The sequence below is a fragment of the Trachypithecus francoisi genome, unplaced genomic scaffold (genome assembly GCF_009764315.1).
Source record: "Trachypithecus francoisi isolate TF-2019V2 unplaced genomic scaffold, Tfra_2.0 Lachesis_group5, whole genome shotgun sequence".
Taxonomy (NCBI): Eukaryota; Metazoa; Chordata; class Mammalia; order Primates; family Cercopithecidae; genus Trachypithecus; species Trachypithecus francoisi.
This window is the reverse complement of record NW_022681470.1, coordinates 26,717,646-26,745,069: the sequence shown is the minus strand read 5'-3', so window position 1 is coordinate 26,745,069 and position 27,424 is coordinate 26,717,646. Positions and strand designations below refer to the sequence as shown.

The 27,424-nt window shown below is 35.1% G+C and overlaps 1 protein-coding gene across 5 annotated transcripts in view; it reads left to right on the top strand.

The window, feature by feature from the left end:
• Positions 1–27,424, top strand: part of KIFAP3 (kinesin associated protein 3) — a 170,061-nt gene that overhangs the window by 94,879 nt on the left and 47,758 nt on the right. For all 5 annotated transcript variants that reach the window (XM_033195193.1, XM_033195195.1, XM_033195194.1 and 2 more), the window contains exons 12-17: positions 4,718–4,826; positions 6,021–6,133; positions 6,543–6,708; positions 7,326–7,451; positions 17,810–17,908; positions 22,961–23,046. In XM_033195193.1, coding sequence (XP_033051084.1) covers positions 4,718–4,826; positions 6,021–6,133; positions 6,543–6,708; positions 7,326–7,451; positions 17,810–17,908; positions 22,961–23,046 — 699 coding nt within the window. The remainder of the gene's footprint in view (positions 1–4,717; positions 4,827–6,020; positions 6,134–6,542; positions 6,709–7,325; positions 7,452–17,809; positions 17,909–22,960; positions 23,047–27,424) is intronic.

The following is a 27,424-nucleotide window of genomic DNA, read 5'->3' as shown; positions in this document are numbered from 1 at the left end:
AACTGGAAAGCAGCCAAAAAATAATAATATTCTTGCCGAGATTGACTGTTTTTATCCAGATTTAGGTTTTAAAGAGAATAACATTAAATAAAAGTGAAATAAATGCAATCCAAGAAGAAATAGGAAACTTATTTATACAATTTTGAATCTGGAGTTATCCTGTTCTTCTAGAATGTATAATCTCAAATATAAAATGTAAAATTTTATTTTAAATGAAAGAATCAGAAATAAGAGTCTGTCTAGGTTACTTTTTAGATATTGTTATTATTGCCATTTAAAACTTTGTATACAGAAAATTCTCCCATACCTTTTCAGGAACAATATCCATGCATATTTTCTTACCAGACAGTTTTCTAACATCAAACATGTATGCAGTGAAGTTTTCAGAACATGTGTAATCTGTATTTTGTGAACAACGTTTTCCAAATTTAGGAGGTCAATGATTTTCGATGTTTTCTTTTTCCCATTTTTTTCTTTTTGAAATTTCTGCCCTTAAGGGAATAAGGTTATGTTACCAAATTGTGTTGTAAACATCCTGAAGCTTCTCTATGAGCTGGTATTTTGAGAAAACCAAATGATACTGTACAATGTATTTGTTCCAAATATGGTATCCAGCTTATAACTTTTACTTTATAGTGCCAAATTTTTCATATTTAAGGAGAAAAGTTGACGTGGTTTTATTGCCACCCGATGCCAAGTTAATTGCAAAATAAAAGAATGATGGAAAACAAGTCAGAAATTAAATGAAATGTCCAAGTTTCCTTCAGGAATTAAAAAGGTACTCCTTTAGAGGTATTGGCTACTCAAAGTAATGTTTATAATATCAGTAAGGCTTTAAACTCACTCATGAGTTTAATCAGCCACTGATTAACTTACTTACTAAAGTCATAACCCCGGTTGGCATATCTTAGAGTTAATATAATATTCTGTTCTTTTGTAATTATGCATATTAATTTTTGCTTGGTAAAAATCCTCATGCATTGCAAATAACATGACTTTGAAGGTAGGAAAGCAGTGGCTTAGTAGTAATTCATATTCATTTCAATGATGAAAAAGAAATTGAGTATAATCATCTTCATTAATTACATATATTAAAGGAGGTTTATAAACTATAAACTATATGAAAGTAAGATATTCTTAGTAAAATCTTTCTCACCATTTTGACCCATTTATAGTCCATTTTAAATACTGCCTATCACATGTGTTTTATAGAATAAACCTATAATGAGATTAGAATTTACTTTTAGAAAATATTTAGCATCTGGAGTGGGTGATTATGTATAGAACATGTCTCATAATCTCTCCCAATATTATATTGCTTTACTTCCTTTGTACTTTATTGCCTCTAGATATCCAATGTATTCTAATTTTCTTACCCTATTGTATCACTGTTCTGTAAAATTTAGGGGCCAGGTCAAGTCTTTATACATGATCTTAACGGTCTCAGTGGGTAGATAGTTTCAGGTAAGCATACTTGAGGATAACCGGGAGTTAATGGTTGTATTCTAGTAATAGTTAAAAGTACACATTAACAGTTCATTGTTATTTAGACCTCTGAGATGCATGTTTTGTTTAAATGGGTGCAAATGCCATCCAGATGCTTATAAAAGTATTTATTGGTAATAGAATGGCCAATGAAAGTACATGGTTAGGTAGTGATGTCATGGTGTTATTTAATATTTTATCCTAGAACAGTGTGCAAGAATATTCATAGTGATCCACATGTTTTCCACCACAGTTGTCCTATATGGCCCCCTTTGATCTACATGCTTCTTTTTAGCTGAATGCTGGTAAACGTCCTTTCTGACAGCCCCCTTTGCTCTTGCCTGCCATTATCTGCTGAAGTTCAGAAACCAGAGCATCACTTCAAACAGGAGAGTTAGGGAGTAGCCAGTCAGAAGAGATTCCGGAGGCATGCAAAGTTCTGGTATAATCATTCAAAGATGTTTGGGTAGGGGATGGGGGTGGTAGAGTTATATGTGAATACAGAGAGCTGTGGGGGTTGGCCTCTGGTCACTGGTAAATAAGTGAAGTCAGGTGCCAGAGAGTCTAGACACAGTGATTTCAGTCATGGGTCTTTGGTATCTGATACTCAATATGGGACTTGTCTGATTGAACACTATTGCCTCTTCATCGCACAGACTGAAGCCCTTTTAGTGCTTTTCTGATAAATTAGTAAAAGATGACAATGGACCTAGTTAAAACAGAACAAATCTAGTTTTAATATTTTCTAGTTGTCAGCAATTACACTTACTTTTGAAGTGCCGTCATAGCAATCAAATTAAAGACATACTCTTTCATGTGGAGTTTGAACTAAGCTATTGCTCTTTCAAATTTGAAAGCTTTAATTAAAATTGAAATGTTTATTTCTCTTATTATGAAAAACTAATTCTATATCATTATGCATTCCATTTATATTTAGTCCTAATTTAGCTTGATATGCGGAATGGGAGTTGAGTAAGTTTTCGAGCCATGCATTATTTTCTAAAAATCTAGTTTCTGATTGTTTATTTCTAGGTAGAATTTAATATGGAAATTACTTTAAAGAAAATTTACCTTCTGAAATAATAACCTGTAGCCCTGTGTTTAAGGCTAATTTTCATACTACAAAGGTTGATTTGAAGTAAATAATTTTTGTTAGCAATAAATACTTTGCTTGAAACATTGCTTCAATGTAACCAATTCTCAGTTTGAAAAAAATCTATAGTAGGTTTTTAATTACAGTTTAGAAAACATAGCAATTAATTAGAGGATTGTCACCTACATTTTTGGTAATTTGTAATTTAATTTTTATTGGCAATTTTATTTGTAATTTAATTTTAATTGGGCAGATAGGTAGTGAAGTCTGTTAAATATATATCCAGTAAATTAAGATTATTTTACTTTTGCCCTTGAATTTTTTTTTATTCTGTGGCATTATTAAGTATTAATGATTCTTACCCAGAGATGCCATCAGTGGTAATATTTGTGGTTAAGTATCTGCCCTCGGGGAGAGCACATGATACATGCCAACCGTTCACCTGCTACAGTGTTTTGTAATTTTCAGCATATAGATCAGTGTATCTGCTTAGAATTATACCTAACAATTATAGTGGTATTGTGTTTTTTATTTAATTTAACCAAATTTAATTTTGGTTTTCAGCTGTTCATTGCTAACACATAAAAATATGATTGATTTTTGTATATTGACCACATATCATTTTTGAAATGCAGAAGTCATCTTGAACTAACAGTAATCAAAATAAGATTTAACAGAAAGTGGTCTAAAATAAATAAATATTTATTATTCGCTGTGTTGGATTCATGAAGGCATGTTGTTCTAAAAAGGTATTGCCCTGACATAAAACATAAGAAGTTTTTATATTATAAATTTTAGGAATAACTTCTATTTGTTGTTGACAGTTTGGGCTGAGAGAAAACTCTCTTTACATACTATACACCAAGTTAATTTGCTGATTTGACAATAATAGAAGACTAGCTTCTCTAAAACATAGCATAAAATTTGTTCATTTGTCTTTGATTATAGCAGCTATCTCTCATTATGACAAATCTAGATTACTGCTAAATGGCATAGGTAACCTACCTTTTCCTTCTTACCTTTTTGTCTGCTGTTTTTCACACCCTCCTCCTTTTTCTCTTGTCACTCAAAAAGTTCTTTTCTCATTTTATACCCATGCCCAAGTGATTGGATTTAGCCTGCAACTTCAGTTTTCAGCCATATATGCCAGTTCCTTAAATTCTACCTCCAGTCCAGACATTTCTTCTAAACTCAGGCCTGCGTTTATGACTTCCTACTGAATATCTGCATTAGACTACCACATGAGCAGCTTAAACTCAACATATCTAAAACCAAAATTACCATCTTTCGTTTAAAGTATTTTTCTACCCTAGTTTCTCCTTTTTGGTAGATGTTGGCATCACCATGTATGTCATTGCTCAGTGCATAAACTTGGAAGTCATCTTTGACTCCTCCTTTGCTTTAACTGTAACATCTAGTCAGTTACTCCTTTCCATTTTGGTTCTCTTTTCTAAATATATATCTAATCAATCCTTTTATCTCTACCTAGTTCAGACACCCATCTTCTCACTTGGACTTTTCCTCTAGCATCCTACATGGTTCCCCCTATTTTCTTGGAATTTTATTCTATTTTTTACACTGGCTAAATCTTTTTGAGACACCAATTTTATCCTGACACTTTCCTATTTAGAAGCTTTTAGTAGCTTCCCATCATCCTTAGCACGAAGGCCAAAATATTTAACATGTACTTCAAGACCCTGCATGATCTGGTTTTTACCTTCTTATCTCTTAAAACTGTTGTTTCCCTTTTACCAACAAAGCTTGCTTTCTTTCAGTTCTTCAAAGAGTACTGTTTTTTCCTGCATTGTGACCTTTGCATAAGCTATTTTCTTTGCTTGAAATGCTCTGCTTCCAAACAATGTTTAATTATTTAAGGACAGATGTTTTATCTAATTCTTCTCTTATATTCTCCACTGTACTTAGAAGTTTATACTTAATGCTGAGCATCTAAGAGTTAATTAACTGTTTATTCATCCAGTTGTTGAACAGTGAAGGCCTGCCAGTTTTATGTGTTGAACCATAACTAATATTATGTCCAGTGTACAATCTAAGATAATACATTATGATAAAAATAATTGCTTCTATGTTTGGTTTTTTGTTTTGTTTCTTGAGTAAAATGTGCCCTGTGCTTCTTGCTAGTTAATGAAGATGCTGTTTGAATGCTCAGATGAACGAATTGACTTGGAACTCATTTCTTTCTGCATTAATCTTGCTGCTAACAAAAGAAATGTACAGCTTATCTGTGAAGGTCAGTGCCTTTGAGTGTAGGTAACTTTTTTAGCATATGGTATTTGGCATATGATGGAAAATAGATAATAAGGAATTAAGAATTATAATGATTATGTAAGTCCTGTTTTCACATAATTTCTTCATAGCTATAATCCTTAAAGGTCAGATAGAATATTCTTACATCATGAATGCAGACACTTACCTTCCGGTAACATTTTACAAACCATGGTGAGTTGGCCTTCACTGAAATTTGATTTTTAAAACATTTTCTAGATAAAATGAAACTTTTTCTTTGCAAAGCAGTCTATTACAATATGAGGTAATAAAATACAAATGTATTAGGTTATTTCTATAATATCTTGGTAGAACAGCCTGTCATACATTATGATGTTTCAGCATCTGCCCAATAATTTTTGCCTTATTTGAAAAGTAGTATGTGTTTGTTATAAAAAGCAAAAATGAGCAAAAAGGAAAAGATTTGAATCTTTATTCCTACCATCCACAGATAATCATAGGTAAGATTTTAGTATAATAGTTCTGCATATTTTTAAATAAAAATGTGATTGTCTGTATATCATGATATATTCTTTTAAAATTAGTAATATGAAATAATATTCTATGTGTTTAAATGCTTTTATAAAGCATATTTGTTAATAACTGCAAAATTGTCTATTAAAGAATTTTGCCATAGTTTACTTCACTGTTATGGATATAGTTCGTTGCCACTTCTTTTCTGTTACAAACAGTGCTATAGTAATTACCCATTCTCTGAATCTTTACACATTTTCATTTTTATGTTGTTAGGATAAATTACCAGAAGTACAATTTTTCTGAGTCAAAATTACTTTTGATTTTAACATTTATAGTAGAAATTGTAGACACAGAAGAACGCATACAGTATGATTCTATTTATATGAAGTTCTGTATCAGGCAAAACTTATATATGTTTAAAAATGAGACAGGGAAGAGGAGAAGTGATTATATTTGGGGAACAGGATTGACTGGGAAGGGGCACAAGTGAACTTTCTAAAGGGAATGAAAATACTCTATATGTTGATATATGGTATAGGTTGCATCTAAATTCATCAAATCGTACCCTTAAGAGTTGTGCATTTTACTAGATATAAATAGTTGTGGCTTTTTTTGAGAACTAAACAAAAAATCATTAAACTTAAGTTAACCTTAATTTTATTGGGAGACTTTTCTGTTTCAGGAAATGGGCTGAAGATGCTCATGAAGAGGGCTCTGAAGTTTAAGGATCCATTGCTGATGAAAATGATTAGAAACATTTCTCAGCATGATGGACCAACTAAAAATCTGTTTATTGTAAGTATCATTTTGGCTTTCTATTAAAATAGACTGGGAGTTGAAATTGCTACATTTGGAAATGCAACTCTTACTGGCTTCTCGTCAAATATTAATTTATAATCCAAATTGCTCTTATGTTATCAACTTCTTTGTTAGTTTAGCACCTAGAAATCTCAACCTACGTTTCAATGTTGTTTTTGTTTTGTGACTCTTACCCCTAAGCCCTCCACCCGACTACAGTCTTCTTGCCTTAAACCAGTTCACCATAGGCTTCTTTAGCAATTTAGCTCAAGATTATTAAAACAAGAAAATCGAATTTGATATTGATTTTTTCTTTCAATGGGTTAAATTGTTAGATTCCTGTGGGTTAATTATTAGATTAAATAAAAAATAATTTAAATGTATACTAAAATTCTGTTTTCTTCAGGATTATGTTGGGGACCTTGCAGCCCAGATCTCTAATGATGAAGAAGAAGAGTTTGTGATTGAATGTTTGGGAACTCTTGCAAACTTGACCATTCCAGACTTAGACTGGGAATTGGTTCTTAAAGAATATAAGTTGGTTCCATACCTCAAGGATAAACTAAAACCAGGTTTGTGCTAAGTATTTCACTTCTGCATAATCACTAAGTTATTTCTTTCTGTTATGGATAAGGCTGCTAGAGCAGTTTTGTGTGACTATTTTATTATTATGTTAGGAAAAGCCATTTCTTCTCACAGCTCTCTTCTCCCAGAAAGGTAGTCACTGGATCTCCTCTTATATATATACTCTCTTTTTCCTAACAGTGTGTTTTCTTAGTATTAGTTTCTGTTTTCTATTCTACCTTTCTTGTGGTCTTTTGGTAATTTTTTTTATTCTGTCTCTTTAAAATTACCAAATACCATCCCTCTACATATACATACACACGCACAAAGGTCTTTGAGGCATTCAAATGAGTCTTTTATTTTCTGTGTCTATGTTGTCATTCAGTTGCACCCTCAAAGGCTTATTTCCACTTTTCTACTGCCCCCCCTCACCCCCCACTATCACAAACTGTCATCAGCAAACATGGAAATTTGGAAAAAGGACAAATTTATAGCATATCGAGGATTCATATGACTTGATTTAATAGCTTTCGGTATCCTTTCTGTGTGTTTACATTTTGATACTCTTAAATGAATTTGGATCAGGACATATCAGTGAAAACTTTCTATGGCTTGACTTCACTAGGTGCTGCAGAAGATGATCTTGTTTTAGAAGTGGTTATAATGATTGGAACTGTATCCATGGATGACTCTTGTGCTGCATTGCTAGCCAAATCTGGGATAATCCCTGCACTCATTGAATTGCTAAATGGTAAATAACATTAATGTATTTTCATGTTAATGTCTAAACAGCTTATTGATTTAAATATTTAAATATAAAATGCAGAGTCTGTAATCTGTTTTTCTCATTACATTAATTGTTTTATAGCAACTTATATAATCAAGAAAAATGAATTAAATATACTACTAACTGGGATTGGATACAGTAATATCAAAGATCTTTAGCTTTCAAAGTTAAGAATGTTGCTATAAAGCAGTTCAGGACCAATTTTACAGAAGTACTCTCCTCACCAACCTTGAACAACTAATATAGTAGTCACAACTTAATCAAGGGGAATACATTCCAAGACCCCCAGCAGATGCCTGAAACTAAAGATGCTACCAAATCATGTATATACTATTTTTTTCTAAACATACCAATGATAAAGTTTAATTTATAAATTAGGCACAGTAAGAGATTAACAACCATAACTAATAATTAAACAGAATAATTATAACAATATGCTTAGTATCACTACTCTTATACTTTGGAGCCATTATTAAATGAAATAAAGGTTACTTGAATACAAGCATGGCAATACTGTGCTAGTTGACCTGATAATTGAGATGGCTACTAAGGGACTAATAGGCAGGTGGCGTGCATGTACATCCTGGATACACTGGACAAAGGGATGATTCATGTCTTGGATGGGATGGAGTGGAAGAGTGGGAAATTACATCACACTATTCAGAATTGTGCATAGTTTAAAACTTAGGAATTATTTTTAGAATTTTTCATTTAATATTTTTGACCATGGTTGACTACAGTTAACTAAAAACTTGGAAAGAAAAACCACAGATAAGGGAGGACCACTGTATCATATCACTTCTGTTTGTTTGTTTGTTTTGTTTTATTTTTTTGAGACGTAGTTTTGCTCTTGTTGCCCAGGCTGGAATGCAATGGTGTGATCTCAGCTCAACGCAACCTCCGCCTCCCGGGTTCAAGCAATTCTCCTGCCTCAGCCTCCTGAGTAGCTGGGATTACAGGCATGCGCCACCACACCCAGCTGATTTTGTATTTTTAGTAGAGACGGGGTTTCTCTATGTTGGTCAGGCTGGTCTCGAACTCCCGACCTCAGGTGATCCGCCCACCTCGGCCTCCCAAAGTGTTGGGATTACAGGCGTGAGCAACCACGCCCGGCTATATCACTTCTTTCTGTTGAGATTCGTGTTGGTTTGAATTGGATCTCTTCTCTTGTGGAAATCTTATTTTTTAAAACTTGATTTCTAAGTTGGAAGGTTCATTTGGAAGCTGATTCTAAATGTAATATTGCCTTCTAGATCCAGAATTTATTGTCCTCTGAGTTCTCTGAACTTTCTTAGTTGATGAAAATGTTTTATCTGTGTGGTGTCCGACACATGTAGCTGTAGAACACTTGAAATGTGGCTGTCACAACTGATAACTTGAATTTTTGAATTAATTTAATTAGCTGCAGTGGTTTATGGCTATAATATTTGACAGTGTAGGCCTAGAGTTTTCCCCTTGCATTTATATTGCTCTTAAGGCGCAGGGCTCATTCTTCTCCATATTGCATACAAAATTTATCTGAATCTTATTAGGGCCAAGTTCTCTAGGATCTTACACATCATAGCTAGCCAATAGTATAGAAGTTAAACATGCTAATATGAGAGCCCTGAAGAAGATACACTCTCAGTTCGTCTTGTACTAGGCATAAGATATATGCATTTTGTATTAATTTTAATAGACTTTTAGAATATATAATAACATACATAAATTGTAAGTATAGCTCAATGTATTTTCAGTGTAAGCACACCTGTGTTATTATCACTAATGTAAGAAAATAAAACATTACCAGTACCTTAGAAGTGCCGCTTCTCCCTCCTGTCAGTCATTACCACCTCCTTCAAAGTGGTTAGTTTGAAACAAAAATAAGTTTATTTTATCACCACTAGATTAGTTTTGCTTGGTTTTGAACTTTATTATGTAAGTGGAATCTAGTTTATTTTGTTCTGCCATATATTTGTGACATTCATCTATGTTGTATACAAAAGTTTGTTCATTTTCATTGTTGTATGTAATATTTTATTATTATTATTTTTTCTTTTTTTATTTATTTATTTTTTATTATACTTTAAGTTCTAGGGTACATGTGCATAACGTGCAGGTTTGTTACATATGTATACTTGTGCCATGTTGGTGTGCTGCACCCATCAACTCGTCAGCACCCATCAATTTGTGATTTATATCAGGTATAACTCCCAATGCAATCCCTCCCCCCTCCCCACTCCCCATGATAGGCCCCGATGTGTGATGTTCCCCTTCCTGAGTCCAGGTGATGTCATTGTTCAGTTCCCACCTATGAGTGAGAACACGCGGTGTTTGGTTTTCTGTTCTTGTGATAGTTTGCTAAGAATGATGGTTTCCAGCTGCATCCATGTCCCTACAAAGGACACAAACTCATCCTTTTTTATGGCTGCATAATATTCCATGGTGTATATGTGCCACATTTTCTTAATCCAGTCTGTCACAGATGGACATGTGGGTTGATTCCAAGTCTTTGCTATTGTGAATAGTGCCGCAATAAACATACGTGTGCATGTATCTTTATAGCAGCATGATTTATAATCCTTTGGGTATATACCCAGTAGTGGGATGGCTGGGTCATATGGTACATCTAGTTCTAGATCCTTGAGGAATCACCATACTGTTTTCCATAATGGTTGAACTAGTTTACAATCCCACCAACAGTGTAAAAGTGTTCCTATTTCTCCACATCCTCTCCAGCACCTGTTGTTGCCTGACTTTTTAATGATTGCCATTCTAACTGGTGTGAGATGGTATCTCATTGTGGTTTTGATTTGCATTTCTCTGATGGCCAGTGATGATGAGCATTTTTTCATATGTCTGTTGGCTGTATGAATGTCTTCTTTTGAGAAATGTCTGTTCATATCCTTTGCCCACTTTTTGATGGGGTTGTTTGTTTTTTTCTTGTAAATTTGTTTGAGTTCTTTGTAGATTCTGGATATTAGCCCTTTGTCAGATGGGTAGATTGCAAAAATGTTCTCCCATTCTGTAGGTTGCCTGTTCACTCTGATGGTAGTTTCTTTTGCTGTGCAGAAGCTCTTTAGTTTAATTAGATCCCATGTGTCAATTTTGGCTTTTGCTGCCGTTGCTTTTGGTGTTTTAGACATGAAGTCCTTGCCCATGCCTATGTCCTGAATGGTACTACCTAGGTTTTCTTCTAGGGTTTTTATGGTATTAGGTCTAACATTTAAGTCTTTAATCCGTCTTGAATTAATTTTCGTATAAGGAGTAAGGAAAGGATCCAGTTTCAGCTTTCTACTTATGGCTAGCCAATTTTCCCAGCACCATTTATTAAATAGGGAATCCTTTCCCCATTTCTTGTTTCTCTCAGGTTTGTCAAAGATCAGATGGCTGTAGATGTGTGGTATTATTTCTGAGGACTCTGTTCTGTTCCATTGGTCTATATCTCTGTTTTGGTACCAGTACCATGCTGTTTTGGTTACTGTAGCCTTGTAGTATAGTTTGAAGTCAGGTAGTGTGATGCCTCCAGCTTTGTTCTTATGACTTAGGATTTTCTTGGCAATGAGGGTTCTTTTTTGGTTCCATATGAACTTTAAAGCCGTTTTTTCCAATTCCGTGAAGAAACTCATTGGTAGCTTGATGGGGATGGCATTGAATCTATAAATAACCTTGGGCAGTATGGCCATTTTCACGATATTCATTCTTCCTATCCATGAGCATGGTATGTTCTTCCATTTGTTAGTGTCCTCTTTTATTTCACTGAGCAGTGGTTTGTAGTTCTCCTTGAAGAGGTCCTTTACATCCCTTGTAAGTTGGATTCCTAGGTATTTTATTCTCTTTGAAGCAATTGTGAATGGAAGTTCATTCATGATTTGGCTCTCTGTTTGTCTGTTACTGGTGTATAAGAATGCTTGTGATTTTTGCACACTGATTTTGTATCCTGAGACTTTGCTGAAGTTGCTTATCAGCTTAAGGAGATTTTGGGCTGAGACAATGGGGTTTTCTAAATATACAATCATGTCATCTGCAAACAGGGACAATTTGACTTCTTCTTTTCCTAACTGGATACCCTTGATTTCTTTCTCTTGCCTGATTGTCCTAGCCAGAACTTCCAACACTATGTTGAATAGGAGTGGTGAGAGAGGACATCCCTGTCTTGTGCCAGTTTTCAAAGGGAATTTTTCCAGTTTTTGCCCATTCAGTATGATATTGGCTGTGGGTTTGTCATAAATAGCTCTTATTATTTTGAGGCACGTTCCATCAATACCGAATTTATTGAGCGTTTTTAGCATGAAGGGCTGTTGAATTTTGTCAAAAGCCTGTTCTGCATCTGTTGAGATAATCATGTGGTTCTTGTCTTTGGTTCTGTTTATATGCTGGATTACGTTTATTGATTTGCGAATGTTGAACCAGCCTTGCATCCCAGGGATGAAGCCCACTTGATCATGGTGGATAAGCTTTTTGATGTGCTGCTGAATCCGGTTTGCCAGTATTTTATTGAGGATTTTTGCATCGATGTTCATCAGGGATATTGGTCTAAAATTTTCTTTTTTTGTTGTGTCTCTACCAGGCTTTGGTATCAGGATGATGTTGGCCTCATAAAATGAGTTAGGGAGGATTCCCTCTTTTTCAAGAGGGATTGGAATAGTTTCAGAAGGAATGGTACCAGCTCCTCCTTGTACCTCTGGTAGAATTCAGCTGTGAATCCATCTGGTCCTGGACTTTTTTTCGTGGGTAGGCTATTAATTATTGCCTCAATTTCAGAGCCTACTATTGGTCTATTCAGGGATTCAACTTCTTCCTGGTTTAGTCTTGGAAGAGTGTAAGTGTCCAGGAAATTATCCATTTCTTCTAGATTTTCTAGTTTATTTGCATAGAGGTGTTTATAGTATTCTCTGATGGTAGTTTGTATTTCTGTGGGGTCCGTGGTGATATCCCCTTTTATCATTTTTTATTGCGTCTATTTGATTCTTCTCTCTTTTCTTCTTTATTAGTCTTACTAGCAGTCTGTCAATTTTGTTGATTTTTTCAAAAAACCAATTCCTGGATTCATTGATTTTTTGGAGGGTTTTTTGTGTCTCTATCTCCTTCAGTTCTGCTCTGATCTTAGTTATTTCTTGCCTTCTGCTAGCTTTGGAATGTGTTTGCTCTTGCTTCTCCAGTTCTTTTAATTGTGATGTTAGAGTGTCAATTTTAGATCTTTCCAGCTTTCTCTTGTGGGCATTTAGTGCTATAAATTTCCCTCTACACACTGCTTTAAATGTGTCCCAGAGATTCTGGTATGTTGTATCTTTGTTCTCATTGGTTTCAAAGAACATCTTTATTTCTGTCTTCATTTCGTTATGTACCCAGTAGTCATTCAGGAGCAGGTTGTTCAGTTTCCATGTAGTTGAGTGGTTTTGATTGAGTTTCTTAGTTCTGAGTTCTAGTTTGATTGCACTGTGGTCTGAGAGACAGTTTGTTATAATTTCTGTTCTTGTACATTTGCTAAGGAGTGCTTTACTTCCAATTATGTGGTCAATTTTGGAATAAGTGCGATGTGGTGCTGAGAAGAATGTATATTCTGTTGATTTGGGGTGGAGAGTTCTATAGATGTCTATTAGGTCCACTTGGTGCAGAGATGAGTTCAATTCCTGGATATCCTTGTTAACTTTCTGTCTCGTTGATCTGTCTAATGTTGACAGTGGAGTGTTGAAGTCTCCCATTATTATTGTATGGGAGTCTAAGTCTCTTTGTAAGTCTCTAAGGACTTGCTTTATGAATTTCGGTGCTCCTGTATTGGGTGCATTTATATTTAGGATAGTTAGCTCTTCCTGTTGAATTGATCCCTTTACCATTATGTAATGGCCTTCTTTGTCTCTTTTGATCTTTGATGGTTTAAAGTCTGTTTTATCAGAGACTAGGATTGCAACCCCTGGTTTTTTTGTTCTCCAATTGCTTGGTAGATCTTCCTCCATCCCTTTATTTTGAGCCTATGTATGTCTCTGCATGTGAGATGGGTCTCCTGAATACAGCAGACTGATGGGTCTTGACTCTTGATCCAGTTTGCCAGTCTGTGTCTTTTAATTGGAGCATTTAGTCCATTGACATTTAAGGTTAATATTGTTATGTGTGAACTTGATCCTGCCATTATGATATTAACTGGTTATTTTGCTCATTAGTTGATGCAGTTTCTTCCTAGCCTCGATGGTCTTTACATTTTGGCTTGTTTTTGCAATGGCTGGTACCAGTTGTTCCTTTCCATGTTTAGGGCTTCCTTCAGGGTCTCTTGTAAGGCAGGCCTGGTGGTGACAGAATCTCTAAGCATTTGCTTATCTGTAAAGGATTTTATTTCTCCTTCACTTATGAAACTTAGTTTGGCTGGATATGCAATTCTGGGTTGAAAATTCTTTTCTTTAAGAATGTTGAATATTGGCCCCCACTCTCTTCTGGCTTGTAGAGTTTCTGCCGAGAGGTCTGCTGTTAGTCTGATGGGCTTCCCTTCGTGGGTAACCCGACCTTTCTCTCTGGCTGCCCTTAAGATTTTTTCCTTCATTTCAACTTTAGTGAATCTGGCAATTATGTGTCTTGGAGTTGCTCTTCTGGAGGAGTATCTTTGTGGTGTTCTCTGTATTTCCTGAATTTGAATGTTGGCCTGCCCTACTAGATTGGGGAAGTTCTCCTGGATGATATCCTGAAGAGTGTTTTCCAACTTGGTTCCATTTTCCCCCTCACTTTCAGGCACCCCAATCAGACGTAGATTTGGTCTTTTTACATAATCCCATACTTCTTGCAGGCTTTGTTCATTTCTTTTTCTTCTTTTTTCTTTTGATTTCTCTTCTCGCTTCATTTCATTCATTTGATCCTCAATCGCTGATACTCTTTCTTCCAGTTGATCGAGTCGGTTACTGAAGCTTGTGGATTGTCACGTATTTCTCGTGTCATGGTTTTCATCTCTGTCATTTCATTTATGACCTTCTCTGCATTAATTATTCTAGCTATCAATTCTTCCACTCTTTTTTCAAGATTTTTAGTTTCTTTGCGCTGGGTATGTAATTCCTCCTTTAGCTCTGAGAAGTTTGATGGACTGAAGCCTTCTTCTCTCATCTCGTCAAAGTCATTCTCTGACCAGCTTTGATCCGTTGCTGGCGATGAGCTGCCCTCCTTTGCAGGGGGAGATGCGCTCTTATTTTTTGAATTTCCAGCTTTTCTGCCCTGCTTCTTCCCCATCTTTGTGGTTTTATCTGCTTCTGGTCTTTGATGATGGTGACGTACTGATGGGGTTTTGGTATAGATGTTCTTTCTGTTTGATATTTTTCCTTCTAATAGTCAGGACCCTCAGCTATAGGTCTGTTGGAGATTGCTTGAGGTCCACTCCAGACCCTGTTTGCCTGGGTATCAGCAGCAGAGGTTGCAGAAGATAGAATATTGCTGAACAGCGAGTATACCTGTCTGATTCTTACTTTGGGAGCTTCCTCACAGGGGTGTACTCCACCCTGTGAGGTGTGGGGTGTCAGACTGCCCCTAGTGGGGGATGTCTCCCAGTTAGGCTACTCAGGGGTCAGGGACCCACTTGAGCAGGCAGTCTGTCAGTTCTCAGATCTCAGCCTCCGTGTTGGGAGATCCACTGCTCTCTTCAAAGCTGTCAGACAGAGTCGTTCGCATCTGCACAGGCCTCTGCTGCTTCCCCTTTTGTTGTTTAGCTGTGCCCTGTCCCCAGAGGTGGAGTCTACAGAGACAGGCAGGTTTCCTTGAGCTGCTGTGAGCTCCACCCAGTTCGAGCTTCCCAGCGGCTTTGTTTACCTACTTAAGCCTCAGCAATGGCGGGCGCCCCTCCCCCAGCCCTACTGCTGCCTTGTGGTTAGATCACAGACTGTTGTGCTAGCAATGAGGGAGGCTCCGTGGCCGTGGGACCCTCCCGGCCAGGTGTGGGTATAATCTCCTGGCGTGCCCGTTTGCTTAAAGTGCAGTATTGGGGTGGGAATTACCCGATTTTCCAGGTGTTGTGTGTCTCAGTTCCCCTGGCTAGGAAAAGGGATTCCCTTCCCCCTTGTGCTTCCCAGGTGAGGCAGTGCTTCGTCCTGCTTCAGCTCTCGCTGGTCGGGCTGCAGCAGCTGACCAGCATCGATTGTCTGGCACTCCCCAGTGAGATGACCCCAGTACCTCAGTTGAAAATGCAGAAATTACCAGTCTTCTGTGTCGCTCGCGCTGGGAGTTGGAGACTGGAGCTGTTCCTATTCAGCCATCTTGCTCCACCCTGTAATATTTTATTATATAAATATACCACCATTTATCCTTTCTACTATTGATGGATAGTAGAGTTTGGTTTTTGTGAGGAGGAGGACTATTATAAATAATACTCCTATGAACATTTTGAAACCTTTCATTTGGTGCACATATGTACTCATTTCCATTAGGTTCACTGGTAGGAGTAGAATTGCTGGGTCACAGAGTTTGTATATGTTTGGCTTTAGTAAACTGTGTGAATCTGTGGTTGTGCCAGTTTTCATTCTTACCAGTAATGTAAGAGAGCTGCAATTTTTCCACATCACCTCCAATACTGGGCATTGTCAGTCCTTTCAATTGTAGCCATCATACTGGTATTTCATTGTGATTTTAATTTGTATTTCCCTAATGACTAATGAAGTTGAGCACCTGTTTATGTTTATTGATTATTTAGGGATAGCCAATAAAAAGATGTGCCTATTTAAGCCTCTTGCACATTTTTCTCTTTTGAGTTTTTTTTAAATTTAATTTGTAAGTTCCTTAATTCATTTTAATAGGTCATCTAGAGATAATGCCCCAATATTTGAAGTATACTTCTCAAAACTGTAACATATTTGTGTTTACTTTGATACCCTCTTCTCACAGTCAGATCACAAATAATTAAAAGAAAGACTAAGTAGTTGGGAGGTGAAAGTAAAGACACGTAGTTGGCAGAGTGAGAATGAAGATTTTGTGGAGAGCTGAAGAAAGTTGAAGCAAAATGACCTGCATCCTGAAATTGCTGTCCCATAGTGATTATAATCAAGAGAGCTGAGATATTTGTAAAGTGATCTGACACAGCCAGCTCAGAATGTTTTACTATGGTTTTGGTGTTCTCTGACATGAGATTATCACAGGCAGAGGCTTTATAATACTCTTTTTAAGAAATAGATGGATTTTCAAGAATAAAGCCTTTGGTATTAAGTGAGGGAATACTATATACCAAGATATTAATTAATAGTGAGAAATTTAGCCCAATTCGTTTGGGAGAGTAGTACTTTGGCAAGTTAGTGAGGGATATCATTTGGGACAAATTGAACTTTAAGGGACCCACAGTTTATTCTACGCAACTGGTTTGATACTCTGTTGACCTGAAACTCTGTTTCTTTTTCTTTCTTTCTTTCTTTCTTTTTTTTTTTTTTTTTTTTTTGAGACGGAGTCTCGCTCTGTCATCCAGGCTGGAGTGCAGTGGTGCAGTGGCCGGATCTCAGCTCACTGCAAGCTCCGCCTCCCGGGTTTACGCCATTCTCCTGCCTCAGCCTCCCGAGTAGCTGGGACTACAGGCGCCCGCCACCTCACCCAGCTAGTTTTTTGTATTTTTTTAGTAGAGACGGGGTTTCACCGTGTTAGCCAGGATGGTCTCGATCTCCTGACCTCGTGATCCACCCGTCTCGGCCTCCCAAAGTGCTGGGATTACAGGCTTGAGCCACCGCGCCCGGCCGAAACTCTGTTTCTAAAATGTCATTGAACTTTTACCAAGAGTTGATAGCAAACTATACTATTAAATCTAACTTCATAATCATTACTTAAGGTTAGATTTCTATAAGCAATTATGCTTTTCCATTACATTATTAATCAGTGGACATCAGCTGTTATATAAATTACTCTTTGTATGATATTAAAGATTTATTAATTAGCCTTTATGATTATGTAACTTTTTTACTATTATAATTAATTAGATGGAAACTAAATTACTTATTATTTCATGCAATCTGTAAAGTTTAATTTTCTGAACATTATTCAACAAAAGGAAATACCTTTTTATAATAGTTCAATTTCTACCAAAAACTTAGAGTTTAGAAGGTATGATAATTTTTAAGAATCATTTTTCTCCTGCGAAGTCAACATTATAAAGACAAAATAGAATCAGGTTTATTTTACAAATTAGAATTGTTTAAAGAATTCTTATGATGGATAAAACAAGTGGTGATAACTGTTAGCATTTTACATTAGGAACATAGAAGTTATTTTAATCCATTTCTACTTACTTGTCTCCTTATCACTTTTAGTTTTTCTCATTCTATATTTTTCCCCTCAATTATTTTAAATTTGTTATATAAACATAGTATTCTTTATATGAATTTTTTGTTTATTTACAGCTCAACAGGAAGATGATGAATTTGTATGTCAGATAATTTATGTCTTCTACCAGATGGTTTTCCACCAAGCCACAAGAGACGTCATAATCAAGGAAACACGTATCCTTTTAGTGTTTACAGTAGATAACAATATTTCACATATTCAGAAAAGATGCATCTTTGGGTTTTTTGGGGTTTTTTGTTTGTTTTTTTGGCAAATGTTGAAATAACACTGAAAACACTAAGTTTTGAGATAAATTTACAAGATAACCTATTTTCCATGGAAGCTGTTGACCCCAAATCAGTATATAGGTAGAATATGATGAGAACAATTTTATTAACTTGCCAGGTTGTGATTCCTAAGAAACTTAGCAAACATATCAGAACTTCCTTCTCTATTAACATACCTTAAGTATCAGAGGTTTCTAGGACTATCCTTGGTTCTTTTCTAATCTTACCTTATGTACTCTATGTGGGAAACCACATCTATTCCCATGAGTTCAGCTACCAACTATATGCTATTTAATCTTGATAACCCCTATCTTGAGCCCCAGGCATTTGTTGCTAACTGCCACTTGGATACCTTCCACCTACCTAAAGGGGCATAGCATGCTGTAGTCTAGAGATCTTTGTAAATCAAATAGCCCTAATTTTAATTACCTTTTGCTACTTACACAGCTGCAGGACCTTGGAAAGTTACTTAACCTCCCTAGGATACAATCATATACCTTAAAAATGCCCGTAACATTAATGTTAAAATAAAAAGACCTCATACCTTGTAGAATTGTTGTAAGTACTAATGGATTTAAATTGTCTATAATAGTTCCCAATACACAGAGGTACTTAGTACCTGGTAGTTTATCATTCTTGCATCCAAAGGGTACTCAATATTGGTAACATCATCTCCTGATAAGCAGAACAGTCCTGCCATCTGTATTCATTGTGAATAACAACATTGTCATCTACACAGCCTCTTAAGCTGAAAATTTTGGTATCTGCTAACTCTTTTACTATATATAATTAAACATTCATTTATTCACATGTTTCTCCAGCTTTGACCATCTAAACAGATACTGGCTTATGTGTTAGATATATAAGAAAGTCCTTGACCTCAGGGAGTTTATAGTTTAGTTGGAGAGATAGACAGGTATAATATACAAGAAATATAAAATTATAATCCAGTGTGATTGGCCAGGCACAGTGGCTCATGCCTGTAATCCCAGCACTTTGGGAACCTGAGGTGGGAGCATCACTTGAGCTCAGGTATTTGCGACCAGTCTGGGCAACATAGTGAGACCTCATCTCTACTAAAAATAAAAAGATAAAACATGAGCTGGACACGGTGATGCATGCCTGTAGTCCCAGCTACTCGGGACACTGAAGCAGGAATTATCACTTGAGCCTAAGAGGTCAAGGCAGCAGTAAACTATGATTTTGCCACTGCATTCCAGCCTGGGTGGCAGAGGGAGACCCTATCTCAAAAAAAAATGAAAAATTCTGGAACCACATAGAGTTTCTAAGAGTCAAGTCTGATAAATAACAAGTCTAATTTGAGAAATGCTAATATGGGCTATCAAAATGCAAATACTGTTCTGCCTTAACAGCTAAGAGTACAGAAAGTAATAATTTTTTTTTTTTTTTTGGATGGAGTCTCGCTCTGTCACCCAGGTTAGAGTGCAGTGGCACAATCTCGGCTCACTGCCAGCTCCACCTCCGGGGTTCACGCCATTCTCCTGCCTCAGCCTCCCAAGTAGCTGGGACTACAGGGGCCCGCCACCACGCCCGGCTAATTTTTTGTATTTTTAGTAGAGATGAGATTTCACTGTGTTAGCCAGGATGGTCTTGATCTCTTGACCTCGTGATCTGCCCACCTTGGCCTCCCAAAGTGCTAGGATTACAGGCATGAATAAATATTTTTAATGTGGTTTATAAACTGACTTTCCCAGAAAGATAAATTCCAAATACACTTTTGAACAGTGTTAAAATAATTGGAGTAAATTCATTTTTCCCCAGCTGTATTCCATGGAACATATTCCTTAAGTATTAACAGCTGCTTAATGAAAAAAAAGATTCTCTGATAGTTTTGGGAAACACTGAGTTAAAGTTAACAAGTTTTCTTGCTACAGGGTCTTCTTGGAACCTTTAATATGCTTTTTTGGGTTGAGAGTCTCTGAAGGTGTATTTTATGTGTAGAATTACTTAAAATTTACATAACTATAGAAGCCACTACAGAAAATAGTAAAATGAAAATGTAGTTTTTCTAGGTAACTTCTTTGAGAGACAACCCTATTTACAGGTCATCTTGTAGGGTTTTTTGTGAGGACTAAAAAGTGAAATATTTAAAGTACCTACCAAGTACCTGCACACAGTGAATAAGTGTTACTGCCTCTGTTTTGGGAAGTCTGTTTAAAATGTACACTTAGTACCTTATTATCAAAGCCCACAGAATTAAGAGAATTCCTATTTGAACTTTCTTTTCAGTATAACTTTCTTTGCATTTGACCCCACGTTTAATTTCTGTTTTATGTCACTGAATCTGGAGTCAATACTTTTTGAATAGTTGTCCTGAAGATTATAACATGTTGATAATGGTGCAACAGGGAGATAAAGATCTGCTGAGTTAAAATTTTTATAAAAACTCTGTGTCTTAAAATTGGATAAAGATCACTGAAGTGCTTTTCCAAAATACAAAACACAGAAATGTTTTCTAAGCCAGGCATGGTAGGGCATGCTTATAGTCTCAGCTACCTGGGAGGCTGAGGTAGGAAGATCACTTGAGCCCAGGAATTTGAGGCTCCAGTGAGCTATGATCACACTATTGCACTCCAGCCTGGATGACAGAATGAGGCTCTGTCTCTAAAAAAAAAGCTGAAAAATAATAAATTTTAAAAATGTTTTGGAGTTCAAAAAACACAATTTTTGTTGATGTCAATGGCATTTAAATCTGTCATGTTACCATGTATTACATATTAAAAATTATTGAAATATTTTATTTCACCATAACCTTGAGCATTTTATTGTGATTCTCCCTGTGAATCCAATATGAATATTTAAAATAAAAAAATCTATTAGGCAAGATTTTATTCCTTTTCTTTTTGTTAGAAAGTTTGATCAGAAAGTTTCTTAGAAAGTTGTTAGAAAGTTGATCAATATTAAACTTGTTAGAAAGTTTGATCAATATTAGTTGATATAATACTAATCAATATTCAATAATTCAATATTAGTTGAACAGAATACTTGACATATGAGATAGCTAGTGTAGACTTATTTTAGATAAATATATGATTTATATTCAGATGTTTAAAATAGTAAACTGACTCACACCATGACTCAATCACATAAGAACTGAGAACAAATGCTGATTATATTTTTATATAATCTCAACAATTGCAGTATGGGAAATAAAATACAGTTGGCCTTTCTTATTTGGGGGTTCCTCATCTACTGATTTAACCATGCATAGATTAAATTTATTCAAAAAGCTTTCTAATAGAGAATAGAAATGCAACAATAAAAAACAGAAAATATGGTATATCAACTATTTGCGTAGCATTTGTATTTTATTAAGTATTTTAAGTAATCTAGGAAGGATTTAAAGTATACGGGAGGATGAGCATAGGCCATATACAGATACTACACCAGTTTATATAAGAGACTTAAGCATCTGTGGATTTTGGCATCATTGGGGGATCCTAGAACCAGTCTCCCATGGCTGCTGAGGGAAGATTATAATCCACATTTGTCTAGATTATTTTAGATTCCCCTTGAGAATTTTTAAGATTTTTCTAATAATTTTTATTCTCACAAAACCGTGTGAAGTATGTAGATGATTATTTATTCATTAAATAAAAATTTATTGAGCACTTGTTATGATCTAAAACCTGGGGTACTATAGTGAATATGATAGGCAGAGTCTCTGCCCTAATGGAATTTATATTCCAGTTGAGAAAAGAGGCAGTCAATACATATTTTTTACATATTTTCTTAAAAATGAGTTTCAGAATGCACAAATACATTATTCTATATATTTTTTCTACATTTTTAAATATACCTTTTGTATCCCTAAAAAAAAAAAAATAGTAAGAACCACTATGCAATATAGCCATGTAGCAAAACTGTACTTGGGTCCCCTAAATCTATTTTTAAAAAGCAACAGTTTAAGTAGTAAGTAACACTAATGAGTTAAGTCATCACTTTGCCACTAGCTAGTCATAATACTGTGTGATAAAATTTTGGGGGTGTAATCAGTGATACAAAGAATGGTATGTACTTGTGTACGTGTGCTAGAGTTTCTTAGTAGAAATTTGTGGACTCTGTTTTCAAATTGTTTTAACTAAGACCAATTGATAGTATTGATGCGAGATCACAACGTTTTTCTTCACTTCCTCTTTTAGATTCATCAAGATTTCTTTATTAATTTGAGTTTGCTTCATTCTGTCCCTTCTCTCTTACTTATTTGTAATTACACATTCTATTTTTTTTTTCTTTTGGGATGCAAACCTAAATTTCATCATGCATTGTCACCAAGTTCTAAAGGAGTATAACTTTCTATTTGACAGTCTATTATCTCCACTTCTATTTTCCATGTTATTTGCTATCCAATATAATAATTTTGCTTTTGTGTATGTATGTGTATATATATGTGTGTGTGTGTGTGTGTATATATATATACTGTTTTTTAAAATATATTTATCTCTTTGGAAATATTAGGTTGCAGCTTTCTTTTATGTGAAAATGTTTTATCATGCCTTCTCTTTTTGACCATGAATCTCTCTTGTTAGTTTTGTATGAAATTAGTTTTCCTGAATTTTTAGGAGAGCAGGATAGATCAAGAAGCATTTATAGCTACGCAACTATAGAGCTTCCTCTGTATTTATGGTCGTGATCCTCATGTATTCAGAAATGTGGTCTTGTACTTTCTGAGATTTACTGACTGTTTTCCTTACCCATTTTTATCTAGATTTTTCTCTTTTTTATGTCCCTACTATCCCTGTTTTTTTAAACAAATGAAATATTAAGTGTTTCTGGTCATCTTGTATTAATGATTTTATTTTAAAATTTGAGTTAAATTTCCATTTAGCATTTAGCTTTAGAAAAATATGAGATTTTTCTAGTATTATTGACTAGCCACAATATCAAATGTAGTTTGTATCTTTAACCATTTTTATTTAGAGGCTCCAGCATATCTCATAGACCTGATGCATGATAAGAATAATGAAATCCGAAAGGTCTGTGATAATACATTAGATATTATAGCGGTAAGTAATTATTTTTTCTACACAAAGTATAATTGACTTCATCTTGGGGGAAAAAGACATTGTAAACCTATTTTAAACAATGCAGTCAGTGTAAACCCAAATTTGTATTTTGGTAAGATTCAGGATATACAATGATAACAAATTTACTTTTTAAACATTAGTAAGTTCTTTAGCTTTCAACTTTTAAGTCATCAGCCCCTTACTTAAAGAGATTTTATAGGTATTCAGAGTTCTTATCTACATATCATCACAGAGTTACTTGTTTTTCAGATAAATTATTGTATAGGAGTGGAGAGTTGGAAGACAGTTTCTGTCAAAACATAATCAATTTTGTGGTTTGGCCCTTAAATTTTTTAAATAAATCTTGTATCAGCTATTTTTTCCAGTTAATTGATAGTTTTATTTTATACATACAGTTCTTTAAGTTGCTTTGAAATGATGGGAAATACAAAAATCTTAATATTATTCATAGTTTTGGAGGTTTTTAAAGGATACATGACTAGAGGGATATGATCAAAGAGATGGTCTAAGTGTTGAGTTAGAAACTTGTGAACCACACAGACTTATTGCCAGCAATTTGGCTGCCTACCACAGTCTTCTGCCTGGATTTGGGCCTTGCACCAGGAATGTACAAGATACTTGATTATTTTAAGTATGTTTTTATATATGGTATATACTGTTACACACAACCAGGTTGCTTTCTTTTTCGAACTGGATTTGGCTCACTTTTAGAAAGCTTATTGAATGTAGCCTACTCAGTAGTTTTAAAAGTTTAACTTTAGCTTTTTAAACAGATCAGAATAACATTTTTTAAAAATCAATTAATAACTTAGTTGGAAATCCACTAAATTGGGTTTTCTGCTAGTGATATAATCATGAAACTAGACAATCACCATTAGGAACTTTATTGTCACTTTCTCACATTTTATTTCAGAAATTCATCTTAGTTTGTTATCATCTGTTTTTTGGATTTCACTAAGTATCTCATTACTGGTGTAGAACTAAATGGATACGTTGACATTTTAGCTTTGATTTCTAAGTCAGAATAGAGAAACTGTACATATTAAATCCACATTCTACGAAGATATTTCACACATAGGTCACTGATCACAGGGCTTATGAATATAGAATATTTAATATGCCTAGAGAATAATTTCATGGCTCATGTACTATTTTCTAATAGATCACAATGCCATTGTTGTATATAAAGTATATAGTATAAGAACAGGAAACTTCTTATAGTTCCATATGTGATTATCTTACTTGAAGCAACAAAGAAAGGAGACAGTTGTCATTCTGTTATGCATTATATTTAGCATTCTTTTTATCTACCTTCTGTCTAGGAAAGGTAGCTAGAAGATAACAATGTTTAGATTAGCATATTAAGTGTATGTGGTTTAGAATATAAGTTGATAGTTCCAATACAAATGTATTTATTATAAAATAATTTTATTTCAAATAATTTCTAAACTCTGGGCTTAAATCTCTCATCTTAAACTGGAGTCACCCCCCACCCTGTGTCTCTTTTCTCTTCTAGATACTGTCTTAGCTCTCCTTCTTTCTAGAACCAAAGTTTCCAAACAGTTGTCTATATTTTACTTCCTTCATTTCTGCACTTTAAACCTATGAAAATTCTGGCTTTTGCCTCCATCACTGCATTGAAATGGTGCTCACTAAAAAGACCATCAAGGGAGAATGTGAAGTTTTTGTTCAGTTAGCATTAGTAATGGCTAAATAACAAACTTTTTAAATTATTAGAAACCTGCTTAGGAGAGGAGTGGATGATCCCTTGAAATTCTTTTTACCTCTAGATAATGATGTCCTAGTATTCTCAGACTGACTGTATTCTATAATAATAAAAAATCCAAAAAATATATAGACAGAATGGGAATATTCTTAGCTTAAAACAATTTACCTTTAAAAAAAACAAACTTATTTGCCACTGAAGACAAACAGTGCAGAATAATACTAAGAAAAATTAGATGCCTTGCAAGCCTTGGGGAAATATACTTTCTGGAGTAAAGTACTTGTCCCCCAAATTATGCAAATATTATACTAGTGAAGATTTGTTTAATGTAGTTGGGCCCAAGCCCTCAACTGATTAATTGAAACATGTGCGGTGGCAGTACCCTGGGTACCAAGGAGGATTACATCACTTGTTTACATGATACAGTCTCTGTGGCCTCATCAGCACATTGTCACCTGTGTGACTATGTTACTTGTAGTTTGGGGAGGCAGGGAATGGTGTAGGTGCAAAGAGGAGCAGGGAGGCAAGAAGAGAGAAGCCTATAGCTAGTTGGTCTCCCAAGGGAATTATAAGTCAGTTGACCATGGCCTCTTTCTCTTGCATGAAGGCAATCATGGGAATCATGAATGGAAGAACATCACCTACCCCTCCAATCTAGAGAACTTCTAAAAACTCATGTAGATTTGTATCCTTCAGTACATCCTCAGCTTTGTATGAAGTATTTGAGAACTTCAAAAATGCTCCCCTGATATGTCTGGTTTGTCAGACATTTAACACGTTTATTAAGCACCTATTATGTGCCAAACACTAAGAAAGACCCTGAGAATACAAAACTCAACAGTACAAAGTTCCTTGAATATGAAAATACAATCTAGACTCCAGAGAACACCTGAGATACTATTCTGTAAACACATGAACTGGCGTTCCAGAAGCAGTACTACTACATGGCCTATTACTAGATTATTTGTAGTAACGGCACACTGTATCTACAGGGTGTTTACAGGAAAAGGGATATAACCAGGTTATCTGGTGAAAGACTGATTTCTGTCATCTTTCTAGCCAGTGTATGATTTAGTAGTGACATAGGTTTGTGTCACTGAGATTTTGAAGGGTACCTCTTCCTCTTTTAATAACTCTTAATTACAATCATGGGCAGATTGTGTTTATTTTAATAATCTGGAATTAATAGCAAACTCTAATATTCTAAACTTGGAAAAGTAGGTGCTACCTTCATTCCCAACAGACAAAATTGTACTTAATAAGGCTGGTTTATTAAAATGAAAGAAACCAATGTAGCTTTAAATGTAGCGTCTACATCGCCCGTTGTTATGATCTCTGCAGAGATAACACAGGCAGAGTTATCTTTGTGTCAGAGAGAAAAGGTGGACTTATTAATAATCTTGCCAGTAAGGGAGAGCACTTTAAAAAGTATCTTAAACATCTTGAAAAGAAGTTACAGAGAAGGTTTTATAGGGTTAGGGTTAGTGTTAAAACTCAAACTTTCAAGAGCAGGGCATGGGTAAATGCTGGTCACTTTTAATTGGCATGCAAGTTGGATGTGGGAGTAGTGATTTTCAAGTGAATTGTTGGCAGAAATTTCTAAAATCTTCTCTTCCCAGACCAAGCAGAACTGGTTCTTGCTTGTTTTGCAGTCTTGGTAAATTTTTTTATTTCCCAGTGTGAGTTTGATTTTTTTCCCATATAGTCTAATTGGGTTTAATGAGATAAATTTAGTTAACCCTCTTTTATAGTTCATTTTTATATTGCATAAACCAAAAGGCAGACATTTAGGATATTTTTCCAACCTGTTAGAATTTAAGCATATATACACATAATTTTATACATAAATGTGTGTGTTTCCTACCTGTTATGCATGTTACTTTGTTTTTTTTTTAATTGGCAACAGTTGGACTTAAAAGAACCCACACATAGTGTGAAAAAAAAATTATGATTTCTTACTTAAATACATTTTATTTATTTCTTTTACTTTGTGGTCAAGACTAAAAGTCAACACTTGGGGCAGTCTTATTGAGAAATAGATAGTATGTGCATAAAAATCAACAACTTTATTATGTATGTTAAATTATGTGTATGTCTATCGATATTATTGGGATAAATATTTTTTAAGATATAAAAAGTGTCTCGTTAGCAGCTACCACCGTAACTTTAATGAGCAACTAAATTACTCCAGACTTGCTTTAATTTTGTATGAAAAATTACACTAAATAAACCATATTACAGTCTCAATTAGGGGGCTGCCACATTAAAGGAAAAAGGAAAATCTGTTTTCCATCAGTTATGTTAGAACACAAAGCAGATCTATGTAGCTCTGTGTTATCCTATATTGTGTTAATCAGATACAAGGTGTGACGGAAGCCAGTGACAAAGAGTTTTCATGATAGTGAACAGGCTCTGATAATAGGCTAGTTAAGGCTTCATAATGTTTTGGTGGTTAACTAATAAACAAAATGATGTAGGACTTCAAAAAGGATGGCACATTCCATGTAAAATCAAACCATCAGTCTTTCACAACACTTTAGAATTTATGGATACTAAGTGCTTAAAATCATAATGTCGGGAGCTGAGAAGAGAAGGAAATAAAAAACAAAGCATGTTTTTCTTTAAATACAA